Below are 24,677 nucleotides of genomic sequence, written 5' to 3'. Positions count from 1 at the left end.
TCTGCGGCTTGTGTCGCACACCCTGGAATTCAGACATCTTAAGTGAAGCAACAACCAATTATCCTAGCACATGCTGATGAATCACATCCTGCAATCTTACAAACTGGAATATTGATGTCAGTAGATGCTAACGTGCACTGCAGGGCAAATCCAGGTGACTATGGCAATCACATTGCTCTAACTGTTTCCCCTACTGTGTTAAGTCCAAGCTAAATAAAAATAGATAAATAATGCAACAACCTAGCATACAACTCCAGAATTTGTCTCATTAATTTTCACTGTAATCATGGCTTTTGAAAGCAGTGATTCTGATTGTAAAATAAATAAATAAAGGCATGTGGTATACATTTTGTGAGCCCAGGGTCTCTGGGAAGATAATTTCTTGCCAAAGCTTTGCTTCATACTAATCCTATTGATGGCAAAAGCAGAAGTCCAAATCGTTTTTCTGCTACTAACATCAACTGCTATTTACTCCAGTGCAGTTGCAGATCCTAGCTTTGATCAATAACAGTCCAGAGCCTCCAGAGATCTTCCAGTCTAAAAACTGATGTGGGACTTCTCATCTTCCTTAACCTGCCACTCGTGTTTTTCTCCTAATTAGTTCTATTATCAGCATTGCAGATTTGTCCATGTAGGGGAACAAAATATTTTCAATTATATACAAATCTACTGGTGGAATCCTTTTAAATTATCAGAAAATTGAAGTGGCACAGAAATCTCCTTTAAAAAAAAAAAAAAGTTGACAAAAGTGTACATTTTTCTATGCAACATCTGGCAATAGAATAAAGAGAGTAAATTTGAGGTAAGAAGAAAATGCCTTAAAATGGTATACAACTATCAGTGCCAAAGCTTTAGCATCACTTCAAGGTTTCCTATGAGCCCTTCTCCTCACCTCCTCACCACAAGCAGACTACATCTTAACAAGACACAGGTGCAAACTCTCTGTCCTTTAGGCAGCAGAAAGACCGCACCTGTGTGGAGCCTGCACCAGGTCCTATATAACTCTGCCTGGGCAGCACAGAGTAAGCTTGTGGTAGCAGAGAGATGTGGTTGTGTGTGGGGCAGCAGTCCTTCAGCACCCCAAGGATGCAGTGAGTGGGGGTTTGGGTGTGGGATGGGGGAGCTGGGCTCTTTCTTTGTTGCTCTCTGATTTGACTCTGTTGTGCTTGCAGGTTGCTGCTCCTCCTGTTTGGATTTTTGCTGCCCTTGGTCCCTTGTGATGGTGGCCTCGGGGATCAGGATCTCTTAGGTAATAACCCCTCCCTGGGCTGGTAGGGGTTCAGATAGGGTCTCTGTTTGCTTGGAGCTGCTTCTCCCTCTCCTGGTGTAAGAGAGGGCTATGGGCTGGGGGTGCACCTCCAGGAAGGTGAGGGCAGAGCTGACTGTGGCCTTTGCTTTGCAGAGAGTGTGACCTGTCATACAGACAGGATGGAGGTTGAGTTTTCCAGAGAGCTTGGCAACTATTCCTGGCAAGCATGTGCAGTGGGTAGGTATTGCTGCTGGCTTGGTCCTTTCCTCTGTAGCTTGGAAGTAGGTGGGTGCCTGCTTGCAGTACTGATCATTTGCCTTCTTCCTAGATGTGAGTGGTGAGGAAATGGTGTCCTGTGACCATGCTGTGGATTATGAGAAGCTGTTGGTCAGTGTCCCACTTGTGAACTGCACTAGCCTGGAGGTAAAGGGAGTCTCTGTTCTAGGAGTGTGCTGTTGATGTTTTCTGGTTGTTCTTTTCTGGTCATGATTAGATTTAAGAAGGTTTCTAGTCCTGACTTCATTCAGGAGTGGAAATGCCTGGATCAGTCCAGAGGACTACTGACTTAAGCTGCTAAAATACTGCTGCCTGACTACTTATTCTTCTAGCTGTGCATTAAAGACTTATGGATGCCACCATAAAAGCTGTGCTCTCCTGTAATAGAGTTAGGAGCTAGTTGAAATGATACCATGTAGGAAAGTAAGTGAGGTCCAAGAATTACATAGCACTTTATTTTTTTGTATGTATACTGATGGATCAAATAATGCAAGTTATCCTCTCTTGGAGTAGAGCAGTAACTGGGAGGCCACCCCAAGCAGCTGGCCTCAAAGGCAGAAGCTTTACAGCTATCAGTTGCTTCTAGATATTTGAAAAGCCCTCAGACTTCCATGGGGTTTTGTGGTAGTTACTGTTGTGTGGTACTTACTAATGTGCTTTTCAACAGTTGCTACTACAGCCCACTGGTCAGGCAGTCTTTGAAGCTTTCTTCTTGATTTCTGTATCTCTTAGGCTGCAGAGTAAAACATTCTAATCTTGTGTACCCATGATTTTCTAGAGAACCTTTTTTTTTATCATAGAACTTCTACATAATGGTTAATCTTGCCCTTGCTCTGGTACAACTGCCTGAAATAACTCTAAGTTGGAGCAAGTCAAAGACTTGTTTTTATGCTGTGAGTACTGCTTTCTGATCAAAGTCTCCTGTTTCCTATAGTATGGTCAGCACCAGCTGAGACTGAGGCTGATGGTGAATGACACAATGGGAGAGGAGAAGAACATAACCTACAGTACTCACTGCAATGTTGTCCGTGCAGATGAAATTATTGCTCCTTTCTTTGCTGGTGCAACAAACTGTACAAAAGACTTCATGGCAGTAAGTAGAGGAATGGGAATGCTATGGATCTTTGTGAGGCAGGATGGCTGTCACTCAGAACTGTGTGGCTGGGATCTGCAGAAAGCTCCAGCCAGCTTTGGGGAGGTCTGTTGGCTGTGTCCACCTTGGCATGGCCCACTTCTTTTTGAAGAGCTAGTCAGCAAATTAACAGCAACAATGCACATGGTCTGGCTCCAGCCCTATTGAAGGGGGAACTGGGATGCTAATGCCAGCTTCTGCTTTGGAAACTTGTAGCAGAGACTTCTCTTGAATGGTGAACTCATAACTGTTGTCTGCTTGTGTTGTGTAACTCTTGTGCTTTACTTTCTCAGGTTACCTTCCCAAGACTCATTCCAAGTTTCAATGATGAGCATACAGTAGGTGACCTTCTTACAAAAGGGAGGGTGTGGGTATGCCTCAATTTTGAACCTAAACTGAGCCTAATGCATTCAGGTTGGAGTACTTACAACTTGTTGGGAAGTCTAATTTGGTGCTATCAGTATAGGTAGTTTGAGTGTGACATCTGCAAGGTGGCAGCCCTGCGGAGTGAAGAACTAGTGTCCTGCTGTTGTGTGGTTATGCTTTCCCTTCCTACGGAAAGATTTTCTGCTTCACAGGTTCCAGCAACTCCAATGACCTGGACTCTGTCAATTGATGATGGAACCAGGGTACACCAGCTGAGCCTTGGGCAAGCCATGCAGCAAGGCTACAACTTTCTAGCTGATGGACACAACCTGATTTTTCAGGTGGCTTTTACTGCTACTGGAGTTGTCTCATACAAGGTAGGTGCACAAAGAGAGGACTGGGAACTACTTCTGATACTTCTGAGTCTGGACACCTTCCTCCTGTTGAAAGCACCTGCAGATGTCAGAGCTTATGTCATCAGATATTGTATTTAGCTGATGTGTGTATGAGTCTGTTAGACTTAATATAGTTGCCACTGAATTGTCCAGTCCTATAAAATGGGGGAGTACAGCATGCATCTCCTATCAGCACAGCTGATAGGTGTCTACATAGTTGGGATTCCAGCTGCAGTCTGTCCCATGAGCATCTGACTAGCAGTGTCATGAGCAGGTACCTTCTGGAAGGGTGGGAATAAACTGTTTGAGATGTAAAGCAGCAGCCTTGAATCAGATATGATATACCAACCTGCAGGATTCCACCTATGGTGGCTTGAGCTGAGTGCACTGTAATAGAGCTGTATATCTTTTGCAGCATGATGGCAAGGTGCTCTACACTGTGGCACTCAAGCTCACATATGGTCCTCCTGAACGTAGGTTGACTGTGGAGTCAAGAATGCTTTGTGCACCAGGTAATGTGTGGAAAAAAGCTGGTGGTCCTCTGTCCTGAGAAGTAGGTGTTATTTATCTTAACAAGGCTGTCATTGCAGGTCCAGCAGTCTGTAATGGAACACACATGACTGTTGTCATCCCAGCCTTCCCAGGCACCCTTAAGGTTGTGGGTGTAGAGGATAAGACCATCCCAATGGACCAGCTCCAGGAAAGTGGGATTGCTCTGGATACCAAGATGGGGGTCAAGCTGCATGTTAGCAGGGAAGTCCTGAAGTTCAGGGTGAGTTCAGATTCTGAAGTCCTCGGGGTTGATGTGGTAACTCACGTAACTCATTGGTGTTAACTGGGAATGTGGTCAAAGCTTCTGTGCTAAGCAGTGGTCATGCCAGCTGTGTGCCCTGTGGCTGGCTGAGGGCAGTTGTGGCCATGGCAAATGCAAAAAAGACCATGGCAGATAGTGATCACTCATAGGTAACCCAGGTTTCCTCTCCAAAAAGAGCTGGAGGTAGACTCGCTCTAGCTGAGTGAAGAGCAATGTGGCCACAGGGCAAGAAGAAACAACTTTAACATACATGTGTGTTAAAATGAACACTTGTATTTATACTACAGGAGAGTAATTCTTGTCTTTCAGCTACATGGGGAGAGCTGCCCAGGAGTTCAGTCCTATATGTCTCCCTTGAAACTGGCTTTTCAGTTCCATGGGGAGATAGTGGCAATGGTGATGCATCCAGAGTGCCCCTGTGACCAGCACATACCATTAGGTGAGTGATTCTGCAGTGGACTCAGCCCAGTCAGCTGCTCGGCTGGTAATACTTTCTCAAGGCTTCTTCTTGAGCTGTGCCTTCACAGGAAGGTATATCTCTAGCTAAAATCCACTTGCTTTTGTCAGAGTGGGCCATGCCCATGTCTGGGCATGATAACTTCTGTAAATCTCTGTTCTAGCTGCTGTATGCACCCAGGATGGGTACATGGATTTTCAAGTCCTTGCTGACAGTACTGTACCACCACTGGACTTGGATACGCTTAGGCTCAGAGACCCAGCATGCAAGCCAGCCTTTAAGTCCTCTTTGAACGACAGGGTTTGGTTTCATGTCCCACTGAGTGGATGTGGGACCAGGTATTGGGTAAGTATGTTCCCAGGGCTAATGGGGAAGACTCTGTGCAGTGGGAATGCCCTCACTAATGCTGTTATTACTAATGCTGTTATTACTTCTCAGCTTGATGGAGAGAAGATCATTTATGAGAATGAGGTGAGGGCACTATGGACAGACCTCCCAATGCGCAGGATCTCAAGGGACAGTGAATTCAGGTGTGTCTGGGTGCCTCTTAGGTGGGAACTGGTTCTGGGTCTAGCTATTTTCTGTATGGATGTGATACTTACTTGCTCTCATTCTTGCAGATTAACAGTCATGTGCTCCTTCAGCAATGGTGATGCATCCCTCTCTGTAAGGGTAGACAACTTTCCTCCACTGTCATCTTCAATGAACCAAGGTCCCCTCTCCTTACTTCTTCTAAGCTACCCAGGTAATGCTGATTCTAGTTTCAGATAGCTGGGGAAAAACTGAACCTTCTATTGAGAGGGAGGGTATATAGGTGGACTGTTCTGATGCTTGGACTTTCAGTGACTTCATATGCTTTCTTCTCCCATGCTACTTGAGGTAGAAAATCTATAGCTTAGTATCTGACTCTTGGACAAAGTGCAGCTGGCAGACTGGCTGGTCCTGAAGAGCTTCAGGCCAGTCTGTTCAGGACTCTGTGCATTAACTTACTAAGGTTCTGGTTCGTGCCTTGCAGAGGACTCCTACAGGCAGCCTTACCGTGATGATCAGTACCCAATAGTAAGGTACCTACGGCAGCCCATCTTCCTGGAAGTGCAGGTCCTGAACCGCAATGACCCCAACCTTCATCTTGTATTGGATGACTGTTGGGCAACAGCATCACAAGATCCAAGCTCACTTCCCCAGTGGAATATTGTTATTGATGGGTGAGTACTGGTGCCCTGTTGGCAGTGGGTGGCAAGATTCCCCTGACTCTTCACTTACCACCACCTTCTCTCTCTGGAAACAGAGCCCCAGGTATAAGGGCTTTGCTAGAGGTGCACTCTCAAGCATCTTGATTGCACCACCCTGGATATTTTGGAATTTGCAGGAGAATGGCAACATCTCTGCATAGAAATCTAGCCTGCTTCTAGAAAAAAATCTGGCCTATACTGTACTGTTCTGACTTACTGCTTCTTAATCATTGGCAGGTGTGGATATGACTTGGACAGCTACAAGACTGTGTTTCATCCCGTGGGGCATGGTGTCAGCTACCCTAACTATCGTCAAAGGCTGGAAGTGAAGACTTTTGCCTTTGTATCTGGTGACAAATCCCTCCCTGGCCTAGTAAGTGACACTACTTCTGCTTAAAGCAGTAAGTATGACTACTTGTTTCTCTAAGTGATGGATCTGCATGTGTTTTTCAGGTGTACTTCCATTGCAGTGTCCTAATCTGTAACCGTTTCCAACCAGACTCCCCTCTGTGTGTAACAAAGTGTCCCAGACAATCTAGAAGCAAAAGAGGTAATGTCTAAGATACTAGACTGCACTGGTCCAAGATCAATCTGCTGTACCATGAGGCTCATCTCTGCTATGTTATTGTTGTAGAGAGTGGGATGCCAGGTGTGAACTCCGCTGTGGTGAGCTTGCGGGGTCCTGTTCTCCTTGTGCCAGAAGGATGGTCTGCAACTGAAGGTACTAAGCTTAAGTGTTACGTGAGCGTAGTGCTTAGTTCAAAGATGCAGCTTTTTACTATACTTAACTGTCTTCTCCCTTTGTAGGGAACACTCTCAGCAAGGAAGCATGGGCTGGTGTTACAATGACTGCTGTTGCCACTCTCTCTATGGTGGCCACAGTGCTGCTATTTTTGGCTTTTCTTAAATGCCTAAAGAGAAGAGCATTGATGCTAAATGTAACATGTTAGTGCATTTTTACAAATAAACTTGAAGTGATGTGATCCTTAACCCTTTCAGAAAAGACTTATCTCTTTAGTATTCCATTGCCAAGACAGGTGTCTGGCAGAGCAGTGGTACTACTACACTATTTGGTCAGAGTAATCAAGCTAAAACCAGAACCAAAGCTTCTATGATCCTTCACATTGAGTAGGCAGTAACCTGTGACTAGCGATCTAATGCTTCCTGTCTTTGACAGTGACATTGAATCAAGTGGCTGTAAGAGACAAGTGAGCTCTGTCTTTCTGAGGAGCTGAGGATTGTGTATTGGTAACTTTTAAGATCATTATGGTTCTTTAACTGCCCTTGAATTGTGTGTTTCAGACATCAGATCACAACTTCTTTGAAGATAAGTGGGCCTCAGTAGTGGTATGCTGAACCCCTGGCTGCTCAGCTGTAGCCTGCAGCTGACCTTTTGTACCCCTGGATTAAAAGCTTTGTGGTGCCTTCCTAGGGGTGAATTTTGGTGAAGTTAATAAATGGGGAACAGGGTTTTGGGACTATCTACTTTAAAATAGAAAAATGTGTGGGTGTGCATATCTGTAGAGGGAACTGATGGAAGTTTTGGGACTGGTTGGCTTTCCTGTGGATGAAACTACAGGGCTTCTAGGACTGAAGGCAGTGGAGCAAACAACCTTGGGTTACACTTGGCACAGTGCTTTTGATCCCCAGAAGTGCTGCTGCTGAGTACCTCTGCCCACAATTGCTGTTTCCTGTTTGCCTTGCAACAATAGCAATGAACCACAGCAGTATGATTATTGACAAACAGAATGTTTTAGGTTTCAAGTTCAATGGTTGGAACTCAGTTTTAGTCTTTACTAGTGTTTTATTCTATCAGTTTATCCCCTAGAGTAGTAGTCCTCCAGGGATAATGAAGTGCTTTGGAGGAAAAAAATGCCATAAAAGTATGCCCCTATCTCACAGTATCATAAATAGGTTTGTTAATCAATAATGAACTTTTCCAGTTTTCCATCACTCCATAAATGCTTCATACTAATTACAGAATTTCAAGGTGTGCGCTTCCTAGGTCTGTTTCAGGTTTGCTTTTGCTTTCTTGTGGCTCTCTACCCTGACAAAAAGTGGCAGAGTTAAATTCATCACATTGTCTATTATGTATCCTCTTTCTATCTTGTATATACTTATGAAACTGCATACTGATTTCCTCTTAATCTCTACTCATTAAACAACTTAGCTTTACCTGTAAACCTGAACTTCCTGAGTCTGCTTATTCTACTGCCATGTTACTTTATTCCTGAATTTTACAGCCTATTTCCTTGAAATGCTTACCAAATGCTCCTTTTAAAGAAATCCATGTTATGCCAACAACTGTAGCATGTATAGCTCTTCCACCTGCTCCTTCTGTAAACAAGTCCTGTGCTGCAGCTGGTGATGGAAAATGGCTCTGTGCAGGCCTACCAGTAACAACCAGTATGTATTTTTGATTTAAAGTATTACTGTAAAAACACTTCTTACAATTCATCTGTTCGCCAAGGATGTTGAAGTGCTTATAGTCAAGCTGGATCCTGCATCTTCTGACCACTGTGTAATAGGAGGCTCCTGAGACCTCTGAAAGTTTAATGACTGTCTGCCTCCACAGCTGATACTCTGGGTGGCTGGCAGTTTCCTGACAGTTCCCTGACCATTCGTTGAGGATAGGGGGAGTATGCAGTGTTGAGGTTGCTGAGAATTAAGGTGGAGGTATTCCCTTGAAAAGGGTGGGCTAAGCAAGTAACAGCTGTCTTCTACTGTAATGCATACATTAAAGTGTAAGCAGCTGTGTGTGCAGGTGGATGGGAAAGTGTTCATAATTCTTTCCTTGGCTGGAAGGTAGGGATAAAAGGTTCATGGTAGTGAATCATGTTTCCTTTCTGACAGTTTTTGTTACATGCAGCTTCTCCTACTCAGTACAGAATTGGAAAAATCAGATTTCAGTTTGGGTGCCAGGAGAGACTGAAGAGCTCCCAAGTCCTCTTCAGGTGTTAATTGCTCTAATATTCCCTTTTTTAAAAAAAAAAAAAAAAAAAACTTGAATGATATAGGTTACTCACTTCTATTTCTAAAATATTCCCTTAGAAAGTAACTATTTTCCCTTCACATTTTAATCCAGATAAGGTTAAACATTAAACACTACTGCATTGTAGGGAGCCAAGTAGTTTAACAGGGTATTTAACCTGCAGAGAATGGCAAATACCAATGCTACCTCAGAATTAATGATGCATCCTTTGAAGACTGGTTGTGCCATGCTAATTAGATTGAATTTGATGTGGGTCTGTGGTTATCCTTTACAACAGTTGATACCCATTCTTATGGAATGTCTTAATCTGGATAAGCAAGGGACAGCTTTATGAAACTAAATGTTAATTTGCTATGCTACTTCCTGCTGCTGTCATAACTAGTATGAGTCTGTTGTTGGTTCCTTAATTTGCATAGTACATTCATTTACTTTTGATTTATGCTGAAGTGCTACTATATCCATGAAATACTATTTCCTGCTTCTGCTGTCACATGTGAAGAACATGAACTATCATTAACTGCCTTTCTACACCTTTCCATGCTAAACCAATCAGGGATAGTCCTGAAGTGCTTAGATTAACAAGGTTCACTCTGAAAGTACCATATTTTCAGTATGAACACTCATAAATTGTTCATATGTTGTGTTGCAGAGCAAAAGCACTGATGCCTAACACTACTAGTCACTAAAGAATCACTGCACTTCCTAGTAACATAGGGAGGCTGTGTTTCTTAGTCTTGCTGTCTCATAAATGGAGCCTAGAAGTGCTTGTACTAATTACTCTTGTATGAAAGGTGGTAGCACTTCAAGCTTCAACAGGACATGAGATATAGTAAATCAGTGCTTTTGGTAAAAGGTCAGCTTATATTTTTAAAAGTCACTGTACAGTTGTTTGCTGCTTTTAGTATAGGAAATGACAGTACTGCCTGTAGAGGTAACAGTCTATTTTCAGTCAGGTGGTTTCAGGCATGCAGTTAAGCTTTATTTTTGCATTCTGTACACATGACTTCACACAGCCAAGGAAATGGTGCATGAAAATACAAATGCATGCAACAGAATATAAAAGAATTAAAATCCTCTTCACTGTGGGTGTGGTAACCTGAATTTGATTGTCTTACTCCTTTGAATAAAGGGGGAGAATAACCACCAGAAGTCCAGCTCTCTATTATGTGGGACATTAAATGAAGTCAGCAGACAACTTTACTAATGCAAACTATCAAGTCTTCTATGCAGAAGTAGTGTAGGAGTGGGGGACTCACCTGCCACGGTCTCTTCACAGTACTCATTGTTAATGAGTTTTGAATAAATATGGAGGAACTTCAGTGCATACTTTCAGAATATTTATGTAAATTAATTCTGTGAGGGGAACAGGAAGTTCTGAGAGCAAACAAAAGTTAATCACTGTCAATGAAAGCATAATGAAACTGCATTTCAAATCAGAACCATTTATTTACAGGCTGTATTCATCTCTTATCAAGTTAATAAGGGTCAGGTTTGAAAGGATTGCATGGGTTAAGTCCTGTTGCATTTGATTTTAGATGTAACATGAAGTATTTACATCTGTGATGGATTTCATGTCCTTGTTCTTCTACTGAAACTGATGGTCCTTCTCCTTTGCATTTTTACGTAGCAGTGTCTCTTTTTTAGCTAGGTCACTGTATTTATGGTAATGTTACATCCAGTGATAAGTAGATACTTCCTAGGATGATGGACCTCTATCATTCATTTGTACCATTCTTTCCCTTGTAGAGTCATTGGGGAAGCAGAAACAGCACAGCAGCCCTGCTTCTGGTTTTAGCTAGCTATTTACTCATGCCTCTTACTTGAATTGTGGAGCAATAGCAATACTCAAGTACTCAAGTGGTGTTGTTCCTGGCTGTCTACGTTTCTTTTGTAGAAGCTAGTGAAAGTGGTACTTAAGGAAGAGGGTTTATTTTGTTAACACAGCACTTCTGTGTGTGTGCTCTTGGCCTTTCTGAGCCAAACAAGGCTAATGTTCTTAATGTTTCTCCCTCCCTATCTCTCCCCTCATTCTGAAATATGGGGAGAGATTAGTGTATGTTTAGGTAGAGAAGCTTTTTTTTCTCAGCTAGAATGGAGATCCAAATTCCATCTAGAATAGCTTACATACCATTTTGTAAATCCTATTTGTCACATGAAAGTCTACCACTTCTGTTTTACAGAACAATATCCCTGTAAATTAAAAGGTTGCTTATGTCGCACACATAATCAACTGGAAGTTCTAAGGAGCAAGGACCCTTGAAACACTTCACTTACTTATACCTTTACCTAAACATGAAAGCTTACTTTTGCTCTTACTTTCTTTATCCTTTACACTATTTTTAATAGCTGGGGTGGTTATGTAAGGAGGTGACATACAGTGACAACCACACAGGTCAACTGAGGGTGATTCTAGCCTAGTTCCTGTTTCTGGCTAGTATCTGCTTGGGGGAAGGCTGTCAAACACAACGTATGAGAGGAGATAGTCCTCTTGGAGGCTAGGGACATAACTTCATTATTCTACCAGGGTGGCTCAATTGTGCTGTACTTGAGGACATCATGAGGGAGTTTTAGAGTGCTAATGAATATAGAAGGGCAAATAATGGTGCAGCAAGAGGACAAAAAAAAAAAAACACTTGCAGGTGGAGATAGCATATGCCTCTCTTCCCTCTGTCCTGTATGTGTGGGCAAGGCTCCAAGTATCTGGTTCAGGATCTGTTTCAAAGCTCTTGGCTGCAAACATCCTCAGAAGGGCTCAGGATGTTTGGAATACTCTGGGATATAAGGATAAGGGCTTAGAAGTATACCTCAGAGAGCTGCTGTCATTCTGAAGTGGGGCCTACAAGCCTTTGGGAGGCAGTGCTGCTCAGAAAGCCTGAGTTGGTCATGCTGAGGAACCAGCTGGGCCTGGTACCACCATGGTGGAAAAGGTACCTGCTGTTTCCCTGCTGGGTTGCCTCTGTTCTGCAGGAAGCCAAGAGGGTTGAAACACAGTTCTAATACCCTCTCCACACCTCCCTTGCTGAAAACTGTGTTGAAGTCTTCTCTGCTCCTGAAGTTTATCATGTGATAAACTTCACATGCTAAACACAGTGACATCGCTCTAAATTTTTTCAAGAGCAAAAGGGACCATTGTAATAAAGATTATTTTGCATAATGCAGAGTTCTTAACTTCACAGGTATGTTAAATAACTTTAAAACCAACAACACAAACTCATCATTTGAGGGATGACTTCTATCTCCACTAAAAATACATAGTCTACACCGACCTAGTTCTATTGCTTCAGTATATCTCCTTTTGAAACCATGCTACTGTGGTGATGGTGCAGTACTGAAAGTAGCTCTTATTAAAAGGATGTGTTGAGAAGCCTTGAAAGGAGCAGCTGATAAACACATTAAGGTCAGGAGAGAAACTGCGCTATATTCTACTTCTAGCTGCTGGCAACTGAGACTTCACAGCTTTGGCTCCTGATAAGTGCTGATGACAGAATGAATTGCATAATGAAAATCAATATTAAGATGTAGAAGGAAATAGTGTGGCTAGTCTCTGAGCTGGAGTATACTTACTTGTTGCCTCAGTGCTGCCTTTACTTTGTCTCTAAGCAAGGTAAAGATACATCCCATAGGGTAGTGTTGTGCTTAATTTGCCTACTCCTGACTTTGTGTTTCCTCAGGAAAGGAGGAAAATGACTGGCTAGTGGGGACGTACCCTTATTGCTGCATGACTTGTTACCTGCCAGAGACAGACACCAAATGCAGTAGTGGCTGCCCTGATCCACTTGCATCCCCATTAAAGTTTTTGATCCCCTTTGGAGTGGCATGTCCTGCAGCTGCTGGTGTTACAGGGACCCCAAGCCGCATTGGAAAATTCTGTCCCAGCAGGATGTAGATGAAGGGATTCAGACAACTGTTGGCATAACCCAGGCTGATGGCCACGTTGTAGGCATAGTGGAAAGGCAGGGTAGGGTGAGTAATGGCAAGCTGAGCTAGTTGTAGGAAGTGGAAAGGTGCCCAACAAATGAAGAAAGCTGCACAAATAGCAATTGCTGTACGGGTCAATTTCTTGGTTCGAGCAGCTCTTGTGCTTCTTTGGCTCATCAGTGCTTCTGAGGACCTGGACATCTTCAGCAAGATCTTCCTGTAAGCTGCCGTGATAAGGGCAAAAGGGATGGCAAAGGCCAGGAAGAACTGATAGAGAGTGTACCAGTAAATGTCCTTCTGGGGGTCTGGCAAGCATATCCCACAGCCTATCAGCCCTCCTGGCAGAGGGATGAGCTGAGCATACATCCACACAGGTGTAATACTGAGGAAGGAAAGGGCCCAGAGCACACAGATGACAATGATTGCCACAGGGGGCTTCCTGAAGCGAGTAGAGGTGAATGGGTAGACAGTGGCCAGGTAGCGGTCGATGGACATAGCAGTGAGAATGTAGGTGCTGGTGAACTGGCTGTTAGCATCCAGGGCAGTGATGACTGTGCACATCATCTCCCCAAAGTGCCAGGCTCCATTTCCCAGCAGCTGGTGGATCAGGAAGGGCATGCCCAGGAGGAAGAGTAGGTCTACCATGGAGAGACTGATGATGAAGATATCTGGGACGCTACTCGTAGGGCCGGATTTCTTAAAGACTGTGCAGATAACCAAGCTGTTACCGATAACACCCAACAAGCAGATAATGCCAAACAGGGTGGGCATGATAAAGCTGCCATAGCTCATCCTGGAGAGGTCACCTGCAGAGATAATTGCAGGCAAGAAAAAAGTCAGATGTGCCAGGGCCACAGCTGAGGACCTGCCTTCTAGATATTCTGGCTTCTGACAGACAATGAGTGATCAGAATAAAAACAGTAATGGATTTCTTAGGCACGTGTAAGGAGAGGATGTGCTTTGTGTATGCAGTTGTGTTTAACCACGCAGGCGCTTTCTCAGCAGCTTTCACAATTGTACAGCCTGAATCAGATGTGTCTAATCAAATGTGCATACACCCACTCCTCCCTTCATATGAATGAACATATAAACAATAGAATGAAAGAACACTGGTTTGTCATTCCATAATTGTGTGTACATCTCTTCAAATGTATGCGTATAAAACATGCTTTATGAATACATGCATTACCTGATGCATATGTTCAACTGTAGGGACATTAGTATCTCTATTCAGGCTTTCAAAACCATCTCAACTGACTTTTATTCCCCTTATAGCTATTATATTATATTAACTTAGCTATTACAATTTATATATTTTCTGCTTACCTGTTTATTGCACTTACCAGACATAGAAAAGTTTTGAACAACCTTGGAGCTGTTGGGGATACAGATGTTCAAGCTCTCTGTGTGATTTGTTTTATAATCCATTCTTCAGTAAAAATTGGCCCCTACCAGCAGCTTGAAGATGTTAGTGTTTCGTATTAAAAGAATAAAGGTTGCTGATTCCTTGGAGGTCTGTGGAGCTGCTCAGAAAGCTAATACTCTAAGAATCAGAAGCTGCTGTTAATGTGGGTTAAAAAGCTGCTCCTGTGCTCCCTGCACCACCACCAGGCAAAACTCGTATCAGGATGTAATGAGTCAAAGTGCCTGTCACCAGGCTGTCAGTGGAGTGCTGGAAATGCAATTGCAGGGAGAGCAGAATTTCATTTTAGTGTTGAAGGCAGTAATCAAGATCCACTGAGAGACAAAGCACTGGACTTGTGCTCTGGAGAAGCAAATGAGGACTGGAAGTAAATAAAATCCACTAATAAAATGATGGGTAGTAAGAATAGAGAGCTTTTAGGGGGATAATTGAGTATAACTTAATGTTATTCTCCAAAGAACCATGTTAAGCTAAAGTGCCTAAAATTTAGTTTGTGGCAAGACTTGCAAGTGGAGAATGGGGTTAATCTCTTTAGACCGTCAAACACAATCTTTCCAAAAGTAAAAAGGTACAAGCTGTGTGAGCATGTATGTGGAAATCAGCTATTTTCTGGCTATACCTAATCAGTTGCAGTGCAGCTGATAAACAGCATCATTATTTCCCTCCTGTGAAGTGTTTTCTTCATTTCAATTCATTTTGAGGTCTTAAGCATAGCGTAGTAATAAAGTTGTATGTTTCATTTTAGGCAGACTGATGGAAGAAAATAGGAGATAAACAAGTGATTGATTTTCAAGGTGTACTTAAAATTACAATAATTTGGTATGTTATAAAGGCAGAACACTGGAGCCATTAAATAATTGAGGTGGTGACTGCTATAATCAAGTCACATTGATCTCTGTCTTATTTCCTTCATAACAATTAGTTTGCTTATAACAGCCACTAAAGTCCTAGATTGAAGGCATTACTGTCTAGACGTTTGGAAAGTAGGATTAGACTCAAACTATATTCTGATGATTGGGGACAGCAGTCTAGTGAGAGGCAGGAAGGGTTATATAATGATTAGAATGCTATTCCAAGGTTCATTTTTTCGCTAGCCATAAGGATTTCTAGCACTTAGAAATAGTTCTTATTTCAGTACTTCACAGCTCTTAGCAGGTACCAGTCCATTTGCACAAGGGCTAATGCATACCACACACTGCAGAACACCTCTTTTTACCTCAGTTCTGCCAGCATACAACCTTGTTGGAGTCTCTTAATTTGCAAACACTGGTATCCTTCATTTTTTTTGCAGTCCTGTATATGCACTGGGAATGTGCGTTTGGGTTGTATTACCTACAGCTCTGATGTGCAGTCTTACCCCTGGGCAGTACCACACAGTTGTTAGTATGTCTTTCCATTATTTTGCACACCAATCCTCATCTGCTGTAAACTGGTAAAGTTCTATTGTAATTGACTACCACTGCAGATTTGATCAAGTGGAAATAACAGCAAAGTAAAAAAACTGTGCGCATATATTCATATGAAACCTTTGTTCCTTCTTTTAGATGGATTTCTCCAAGGTGTTTGTTATATAAACAATGCCACAGCACTAGCTTTTTTTTACAAAGAACAACAGAGAAAGCACACTCCTGTTTTGTTTTGTTTTGTTTTTTTTCCTCCTGCCACTTGAATATTGTCATCACCTAGAAATTAAAAAAATAAGTCTGAGATAAAACTTGGAAGTATCTGAGAAAAGTGTTACCTACCTAGTAGGTTTTAGCTTGAAAGGAAAACTTTTACCATAAATAGAATACCATAAGACAACTTGGTTAAACAAACAACACTTTATTAAACTAATATAGTTAGACACTTTCTTAATGCTTAAAAATATTATAGCATTTGCAAAAATGGGTAAAGTTTAAATAAAGTACAAGGTTACAAATGAGAAGCAAAAAAAGGCAATTTAAATACGCAAAATAATACAACAAAATGCAAGACCAAATTGCATACCATTGATGTGACAAGGCAATGAGAACAAGGAAAACACTCCATCATAAAAATGCAACATTTGAAGGTATATAAAAGCTTATACCACGAGTTAAGGTATGTTGTAACTCAATTTTCCTCTTAAAATATAAAGCATCAGCATGGCATGCTCACAGTATTTTAACAAAGGCTGTTAAGGCTTAAAAATGTTTTTCAACATTCAAAAACATTTGATGTTCTGAGCTTTGTCACTTATGTATCAAAATGGCCCATGGCTGCATACAAATTTCAAAAGATAGTACATCTAAAACTCCAGTAACAAATGGGAAGTCAAATACCCACCTACCCCTTTCACCTAATTGTCACCAACTTACTATTGGCTGTTATTATTACATCCCTTTACCAAATCCTTTGGAACATCTCATCATACACATAGACTTAATATTACAATGCACTTCTTAATAGGTATTCTTACTATTAGTTTTACAGTGACAGTATAAGATGCATATTCTTTTTTTTCCACTTCCCATAAGGAGTACACAGAGGTTGAACGCTCACCAAGTAAACAATTACATTGCAAAGGTCAGAATAGTACACTTAAGTGCATATGAAGGAAATGGGGAGAATTCCACTTATTCGTTCTTTCCTTTGTTGGCAGAAAGGTCTGTGACAGAAGGATTCTTCTGTGAAAAACTTCCATTAGCTTCTTGCTTTCTTATCTCACCTCTGTATACAAGAGAAAAGAACAGTTTTACAGCCTGTTCTTTCATAAGATTATTGTCTTTTAACTTTAGCCTAAAAGCTGAGCAACATGAGACAGACCTATCTGAGACTTCTGCAACATTCACTGCTGGTCTACCAGAGTTCTCTCAAAAGGCACAGGAACATGGAAAGAGCAATCTTCCAGATGCTGTCTGTGTTACATCAAGGTTGTATGACTGGTTTGTAGGTTGGACTGTGTATTAACATATGCTATAGAAAAGAGAAGTCTTTTCTGGAGATAGTTGGCAATGTTATGGACCTGGCAGCATGCCCTGGAGGAGTGGTAAGTGGTTCTCCTGGAGGAGAACAAAGTCAAACACACGGGGACTTGCACCATGATCTTGCCTTATTGAAGGCATCATGGGCTCCACAGGCAGTTCTGTGTGGCCTTGAAAAGTGTGTGGGAAGCACTGCTGTGATGGAGCAAACTTAGGAAATCTAGGACAGAGCAGCTATAATTTTTCTTGCCCTTCCCTATGCTTAGGAATTATTGTCATTAATTCCCTTGTAGATGCTTAAGTGAGCAATAGATGGCACTCCAGCATAATCTGCTATTGCCTCTTACCTTTAGCCACATGCTTAGTAAAAGCATGGCTAAGGCAATGCTGACTAAAGCCGGCCACCAAGCCTCAACTTCTGGGAGCACAAGGAGACATGACTGGCAATCAGCACACGTACAGCACCCAGCAAAGCGTGTCATTTCTGTTATAGCCACACGCTTGCTTTTAACTACCCATCTACTTATCCTAAGGCTACAAGTAATTTTGGTCTATCATTCTATGAATGCAGGTAAGCTGAGATAGCTGGGTACTACATCATATGGAAAGAACTTTGTGGCATACCTGAGCAAAAGCTTCATCCTCTAGGCAAGCTTCAAAGCGTGTTTTAATGACGTTTAAAGCATTATTTATTCTGAGAAAAAATTGTACTTTATTGTCTGATGCTACAATTATATTGTGTTAGCACATGCACATTTAAAGACTTACTTCCTTTTACCGGAGAGGCTACGTATTAAATCTCATCAAAATATATATTGATAACCAGCCATTTATGTTGAATATTAAATCAACAACATAGCCAAAGGTGCTCTAGCATTCAAGAAGCATTCATTAAACAAATCAAAAGTGGCTAACTGTTAAAGTAAATGAAGTAACCAAAGTAATAGTGCAGTTGTAATCTGAAGTCAGACAATGGATCAAGACATTAATTATTACCTTGAAGCATACCAGTAGTTGACCAGAGTTGAAAGAATGATGTAACAAACACTCAGTACTCCAGAAACTCCAAGTGAAAGGGCACCCAGGCCACACAGCACGCAAAGGAGGGCTATGCCACCTATGGATATTACAACACCTAATAAAAGAAAATCAAGGTTGTTATTTAAACAAGTTTATATTTATGTAAATTAGAAGAGCACACATTCTACCACAATCCCAAATTCAAACCATTCACAAAATGGTCTACTATTATCAGCCACTTGATGGATAGACTGAGGCTCTTAGCTATTATAATAGAAAATCCCCAGACAGCACTCTGAAAGAGAACCACTGTTTCTAAGATTATTTATGTGAAGGGGAAGGAAGGTCTGCCGAAATCAGACCAAAATGTTTTCTCAAGCTCTGCCTGCACCAATCCCAATGATCTGGAGTGATTATATATCTCTATATACTGCACACTTTGTTAATATCTTATGCTATGCTAAAGCCTGTCCTACACCTCCAAGTAGCCCATGAAGAACTTTCACTTTGGAGGTGAAGGGGCAAAGAAATTGTCGGTGTCATACTTTGCCAGAGATACACAGAATATCTAGAAGAAATCATACTTCAGAAAGTTTTAATGCCTGGCATATAATATAATACCACATAAAACCAAAACAAAACAAAAAACAAAACACACACACACACACACAAAAAAAACAAAAACAAAAACACTGCAAAATTGTCTTCTGTAAAAGACCATATACTAGAGCTACGCATGGTCAAGATAACTGGTTTAGCTATATCCAGGTGGTTGAGATTAGACAGGGAAATAGGATTTCCCCTGTATAAACTACAGTTAATCAGATTAATCTTGTATTAAGAGTTTCACTACTGCTAATCTTCAAACACACGAACTGGTAATTCCAAAAGGAAGAAGAGAAAAAGGAAAAGTTGTCATGTCTTAAAAGGGAAAATGTAAAGAAATGCATACTTGCATACAGTACCTTCCATGACTATCACACCGATACAAGCCATTATGGCTGTCGTAACAATAAAAATCAGGAAAAATGCAACAGGAATAGCAGACACTGCAACAAACATCAGGAGTGATAAGGCAATAAAAGGGTGGTCATCTAAATATAGGCCAACACGAGAGTTCATAAATGCAACAACCTGTGGACAAAAGAAAAATATTTCATATTTTGATTTTATCTCATCACAGGTAACTTTAAAAGGTCATAGCTACTTTAGTGAAAAATATGTGTAGCATCTTTTTCTAAGTCTGCAGCTTGAATAGAGGGCAACCATTGCCTATAAATTTCACAGGGATAAGGACCTATTGCAAATATAGGTAAGTGCATAGCAAATACACTCCTAACAAGGGCTGACATGTTTCTCTTGGACTTCCCAGTTCCGTTCTTGCACAAATTTAAAAAAATGTTACTAAAACAAAAAAACAAATCACGGGTTAGCAGCACAGATTTCAGTAGGATCTGAAGAGCTATGATTTTGATCTAGACAGTAGAGGCTTGTCTGGATCACAAAGTTGTTAGAAATATAATTATAATCATAGAATCATAGAATATCCTGAGTTGGAAGGGACCCTTAAGGATCATCAAGTCCAACTCTTGACACCGCACAGGTCTACCCAAAAGTTCAGACCATGTGACTAAGTGCACAGTCCAATCTCTTCTTAAATTCAGACAGGCTCGGTGCAGTGACCACTTCCCTGGGGAGCCTGTTCCAGTGTGCAACCACCCTCTCCGTGAAGAACCCCCTCCTGATGTCAAGCCTAAATTTCCCCTGCCTCAGCTTAACCCCGTTCCCGTGGGTCCTGTCACTGGTGTTAATGGAGAAAAGGTTTCCTGCCTCTCGACAACCCCTTACGAGGAAGTTGTAGACTGTGATGAGGTCTCCCCTCAGCCTCCTCTTCTCCAGGCTGAACAGGCCCAGTGACCTCAGCCGTTCTTCGTACGTCTTCCCCTCAAGGCCTTTCACCATCTTCATAGCCCTCCTCTGGACACTTTCCAACAGTTTCATGTCCTTTTTATACTGTGGTGCCCAGAACTGCACACAGTACTCGAGGTGAGGCCGCACCAGCGCAGAGTAGAGCGGGACAATCACCTCCCTTGACCTACTAGCGATGCCGTGCTTGATGCACCCCAGGACACGGTTGGCCCTCCTGGCTGCCAGGGCACACTGCTGGCTCATATTCAACTTGCTGTCTACCACGACCCCCAGATCCCTCTCTTCTAGGCTGCTCTCCAGCGTCTCATTGCCCAGTCTGTACGTGCAGCTAGGGTTTCCCCGTCCCAGGTGCAGGACCCGGCACTTGCTCTTATTGAACTTCATGCGGTTGGTGATCGCCCAGCTCTCCAACCTATCCAGATCCCTCTGCAAGGCCTTTCCACCCTCATTCGAGTCCACAACTCCTCCAAGTTTGGTGTCATCAGCAAACTTGCTCAAAATACCTTCTATTCCTACATCCAGATCGTTTATAAAAATATTGAAAAGTACCGGCCCTAAAATGGAGCCTTGAGGGACCCCACTGGTGACCGCCTGCCGGCCTGACGCAGCCCCATTTACCATAACCCTTTGGGCCCTGCCTGTTAGCCAATTGCTCACCCAATATAATATAATTATAATGTTACAAGCAGAAAAAAAAATCTTTTTGTAGAAGCTGTTACACCTATACACTACGATTTTACTGTAGAAGAGACATCTCTCTTCCTCTAGGGAAATATGTATACTAGATTATTTTATAGTAGCATGACCATTTCACTAAAATGCCACTATTCTGTCTCAAACGATTATGACAGTAAATCAGAGAACTGCAGAACAGATGTCCCTTTTTGTTAATTATGGAAGGTGTGGGAAGCCGGCCCTTCTTGTAGGCTCCTCAGTGTTCACTTTAAAACAGGGAGTGCCAATATTCTCCATAAAACCAAAGTTTTGAAATTGCATTTAAATAAATTGGGGTGTGATAGTCCAAGAATTACAAAAGGAGTATATTATAAATTATTTTATAAAATGTTTTATAAAATTTTAATTCAGACCCACATTTGAGTTGCTGTGGATGGACTCCACCACAGAGTGCCATTGCTTCTGCAGCTCTTGCATTTCTTTAGACATGTTGTACTCCCCAGTGACAGTTGTGAATCTTCTGAACAACCACTTCTTACTCAGCCATCCAACCTTCCTTAAAAGTAACGTAAAATTAGTAACAGGCTCATGCAGATGGTTCCAGAAAACAAATTTTTCTCTTGCAAAAACAGCGAATGTAGATTTCAGACATTAAGGTCATCCATAGAGTTTAAAATGTCACTTTTACAAAAGTAAACCTAGCGCAGGGTGCTCCTCCCTGAAAATGCTTCTGAAACTCCCAAACTCTGAGACAAATATGGAGATAAAAGATAATTCTCACCTTCTTCCTTTACAACATTGACCCTGTATTTAACCACGAGGGTACTGAATCACCAGTAAAAAGTCAATTCTATCTGTATAGACAATTATTACTACTAGTGCTGATAACTTCTAATACTTACGTGAACGAGAGCTGTTTGTGTGAGTAGCCTGGTATTCAGAATTGAAACCACACCCTGTAGAGTTTCAAAACTCAGCATGTAAAGGCAAAATATTTTCAAACACTGACCACAGTTATGACAATTTTAACGCAACATCAGATCAAAAGTCTTTTTGTTCCCACCTCTGAAATCTGGTACCTCTCTGAATTCATTGTTAGGGAAACCATTATCAGTGGAAGATTAAGAGACATGTTTTCCTTATTTTAAATCTAAATATTCATCGTGTCAATATTACGTATTTATATATACAATATATACACATATGTATACACACTGTGTTTTTGTACTTTTGTAATATATATTGCACACACATATATTATTTAATACTAAATTAGACTGTTTTATAGATGGTCCTTCCTTCTGTTTACACAGGATTTTAATACCAAATCGCTTCGTCCCTCGTTCCCAGTGCAGCTCAGCACAGACGCCCGCAGGTGCGCGCCACCCGAGCCCCCCAGGCTCACGAATTTCAGCCGGCGCCGCCCAGCTGCGGGGCCGAGCCAGTTGCTGCCCCTTGCACACCACCACCCCCGGCCTCCTCTCGGGCTTTGAAGCCGGGGTGAGCGAGGACCCATCGCGCCTCGCCCGGCTCCTCACAGCGCCGAGCCCCGCCGCCGCTCCTCGCCGCCCTCAAAGCGGGGCCCGGGGCGAACGCAGGCTGCGGCGGGGCCAGGCCCAAGCCGCCGCCACCCGCGGCTCCGGGGCACAGCGCGGGGCCTCCCCGCCGGGCTCCGCTCCTCGGCACGGAGACACCGGGCGGGGGCGGAGGCCGTTGCCCGGCCGAGCCGGGGCGGTGGGGTCTAGGCTGCCCGCGGCCGCAGCCCCGGAGGCCGGGTGGGTCGGAGCGGGGCGGCGCCGCTCCCTGCCCGCCCTCCGCCGAGCCGGAGACGGCCTCCCCCTCACCTGAGGCGGCTGCCCGCCGGGCCGCAGCCCCCCTCGGCCCTAAGCCCGGGCCCGGCCTGCCGGGGCTGAGGGAACCGCTGCTGCCGCCGCCTCCGCCGCTGTCTCCTCCCCGCGGGGGCCGGCGGAGCGGCGGGCAGGGCCGGAGGCTGGAGGGGGGCCAGGGCTTCCCCCTCGTGTGGCACAGGCACCATAGAGGATTTCAGCGAGGAAAGGGTTGGACAGGCTTCCGCACACCGCCCGGGGGTTTGGGGGAATTAATTTGCTTTTTATTTCCTGGTTTGTGCACTTTGGTGTCCCCTCAAGTTGCCCTTCGCGGTCGGTCCCAGCATCCTGCCTCAGCAACGCGGGGCTGGGCATCCCCAGGGTTTCTGGGTGGGGTTTGCCCTTAGGACACAACTTGTATCCTTGAGGGTGTTTGTTTTTTTTTTTTTTCCTGTGCTGGAATTAAGGACAGAAAATGAGCATATCAGCGATGGCCACACAATTCTTCCCTCAGAGATGTGTGGTGCTCAGGGGCTTGCTCAGCCCTCAGGGTGCCACAGGCCAGGCCAGGAGATGCACGGTGACTGCCTTGCCTCTGAGCTACAACTCATGACATGATGTACCAGAAATGCACGCGTGTTTATATTATAGAGAGAAAATCATCCACAGCTAGAGGGCTTTCTGCTGTTGGAGGCTATGAAGGCAGTCTTGGGTGAATTGTGGCTGCACAGCCACAATTGACTCCACAATGTAGTGGAGCTGCAGGCGTGAAACGCTTTGGTTGGCATAATCAACATGTTGTCGAAAGAAGCCGTCCTGCCTTCTTCTCTGTTTCTAGTTGCTTGTTCCCACATTTCCACCTAGTCCTGCTGCCTCCTTGGGTGTGTGGGTGGCCACCTGGCAAACCTGTTTGGGGAGGCGTGCCACGTGAGAAACTATTGCTTAGAAAATCTGCTGGGTTTTCAGAAAGATCTGTGCCCCATATGGTATCCCAGCACTTGTACTGGGATTAGGAAGGGCTCGGTTAGGTGTGCTGCACTACCGTTTGCACTGGCTGCTTTCCAGGGCCGTTATAATGGTGTTACATGCAAGCCTGAAGCTTCAGTGATTTCTCAGGCTTTTGCTACATAGAATTCTTAACGCTGCAAATTACAGTCAGAAATTACCAAAAGTTCGTGTTTCTCCTGACTGCTTTAATGACTGGTTTTTGTTGGTGCCAAAATAGGAGTATTGTAAAACTGAGCATTAAAAAATTCATGATTATTTTTTAAAGGCAATTAAATAAATTGAATATTTAATTTGGAGCATGCTGGTATTATAAGGCAAAGATTACTTTTATAAAGTATGATTTATTTATTTATTTTTTAACCTATCAGACTGTCCAGGGTTGGTGTCTTTGAGGTGCTGGTTTCATTGAGCTCTGCAGATACAAGGATCTGTGCAGACAGATGAAGTAAAGGAGAGATTTGCAGGTTAATGAACTTGGACCATGGGCTCTGAAGAGCACAACGCAAGATACTACAAGAAAAGGGTGGTGAAGGCAAGTTTATTTTGCATGAACTATTAGTGTTTATATCTGATATTATTAAAGTGCATAGTATATTGGTATACCCAGTAGACTAGCATATGTAAAATTGAATTTCAATTTGTTTATTTTATATAAATATATATATTTTTAAAGTGAACGTAGGGAAAAACTAACTGGTAGTATCATAGTGTCACATAATCCATTGATAATGGCACTATAAAATGTAATGGCTCCACTGAGTTTGGAAGTATATTGGAGACTTTAAATTTCTGGCTGTTTTAAAAACATGACATAGCTGCAGTTTTGGAGGTAGTCTTGTACATTTTAGTAATTCATTTTCCTGCTATGTGTAACTGCATAATCTCTTTCCACATAAAATAGCTGTTTTTAATGCTTCCCAAACAGCACAAGTAATTTATTTAACTTTAAAGGGCATGCATAAAAAAACATCTGAGTTGTACACAGAGAAACTGTAGTTATCACAACTGTTGCTTAATTGA

General features: G+C 42.8%; 3 protein-coding genes across 4 annotated transcripts; 1 reads left to right on the top strand and 2 right to left on the bottom strand.

Annotated features, from left to right (window-relative positions):
* Window positions 1–1,086: 1,086 nt before the first annotated feature.
* Window positions 1,087–6,871, top strand: ZP2 (zona pellucida glycoprotein 2; the record flags this gene model as incomplete). The annotated part of the gene is made up of 18 exons (XM_084296164.1): window positions 1,087–1,091; window positions 1,173–1,249; window positions 1,403–1,486; window positions 1,578–1,672; window positions 2,460–2,618; window positions 2,951–2,995; window positions 3,236–3,400; window positions 3,834–3,930; window positions 4,009–4,190; window positions 4,542–4,671; window positions 4,853–5,034; window positions 5,128–5,219; window positions 5,310–5,434; window positions 5,705–5,894; window positions 6,159–6,294; window positions 6,375–6,471; window positions 6,556–6,642; window positions 6,729–6,871. The coding sequence occupies 18 exons, from the start codon at window positions 1,087–1,089 to the stop codon at window positions 6,869–6,871; spliced, it is 2,091 nt and encodes a 696-aa protein (XP_084152290.1).
* A 5,768-nt stretch (window positions 6,872–12,639) lies between these two features.
* Window positions 12,640–14,259, bottom strand: LOC311214975 (melanin-concentrating hormone receptor 1-like; the record flags this gene model as incomplete). The annotated part of the gene is given in 3 exon segments (XM_084295867.1): window positions 12,640–13,665; window positions 13,667–13,719; window positions 14,175–14,259. Coding segments are annotated over 3 exon segments (1,164 nt in total).
* Window positions 14,260–16,066: 1,807 nt separating this feature from the next.
* Window positions 16,067–22,777, bottom strand: LDAF1 (lipid droplet assembly factor 1). Of its 2 annotated transcripts, XM_084295783.1 has the most exons (6): window positions 22,148–22,504; window positions 21,726–21,779; window positions 21,241–21,375; window positions 19,185–19,353; window positions 18,196–18,334; window positions 16,067–16,945 (listed from the first exon to the last, which is right to left on the bottom strand). In XM_084295783.1, exons 1-6 carry the CDS (start codon window positions 22,337–22,339, stop codon window positions 16,852–16,854), a joined length of 783 nt encoding a protein of 260 aa, XP_084151909.1. In that variant the 5' UTR covers window positions 22,340–22,504; the 3' UTR covers window positions 16,067–16,851. The 2 variants fall into 2 exon arrangements, with proteins under 2 accessions (XP_084151909.1, XP_084151910.1); XM_084295784.1 differs by lacking the exons at window positions 21,726–21,779; window positions 22,148–22,504 and adding an exon at window positions 22,668–22,777 and having other exon boundaries at window positions 21,241–21,379.
* Window positions 22,778–24,677: the final 1,900 nt, after the last annotated feature.

Source organism: Netta rufina (genome assembly GCF_964035555.1).
Source record: "Netta rufina genome assembly, chromosome: 15".
Taxonomy (NCBI): Eukaryota; Metazoa; Chordata; class Aves; order Anseriformes; family Anatidae; genus Netta; species Netta rufina.
Note: the sequence above shows the minus strand (reverse complement) of the source record. Positions and strands in the feature narration are given on the sequence as shown.

Bases quoted from the DNA above. Each gene is read 5' to 3' on its own strand.
- LDAF1 (XM_084295783.1), bottom strand. From the start codon at position 22,339: ATGGGTCCTCGCTCACCCCGGCTTCAAAGCCCGAGAGGAGGCCGGGGG. The intron at 21,376-21,725 runs GTAAGTATTAGA...CTTTTAAGGAAG, and splicing joins CACAAACAGCTCTCGTTCAC to GTTGGATGGCTGAGTAAGAA. The intron at 18,335-19,184 runs GTACTGTATGCA...TTCTTTTATTAG, and splicing joins CGGTGTGATAGTCATGGAAG to GTGTTGTAATATCCATAGGT.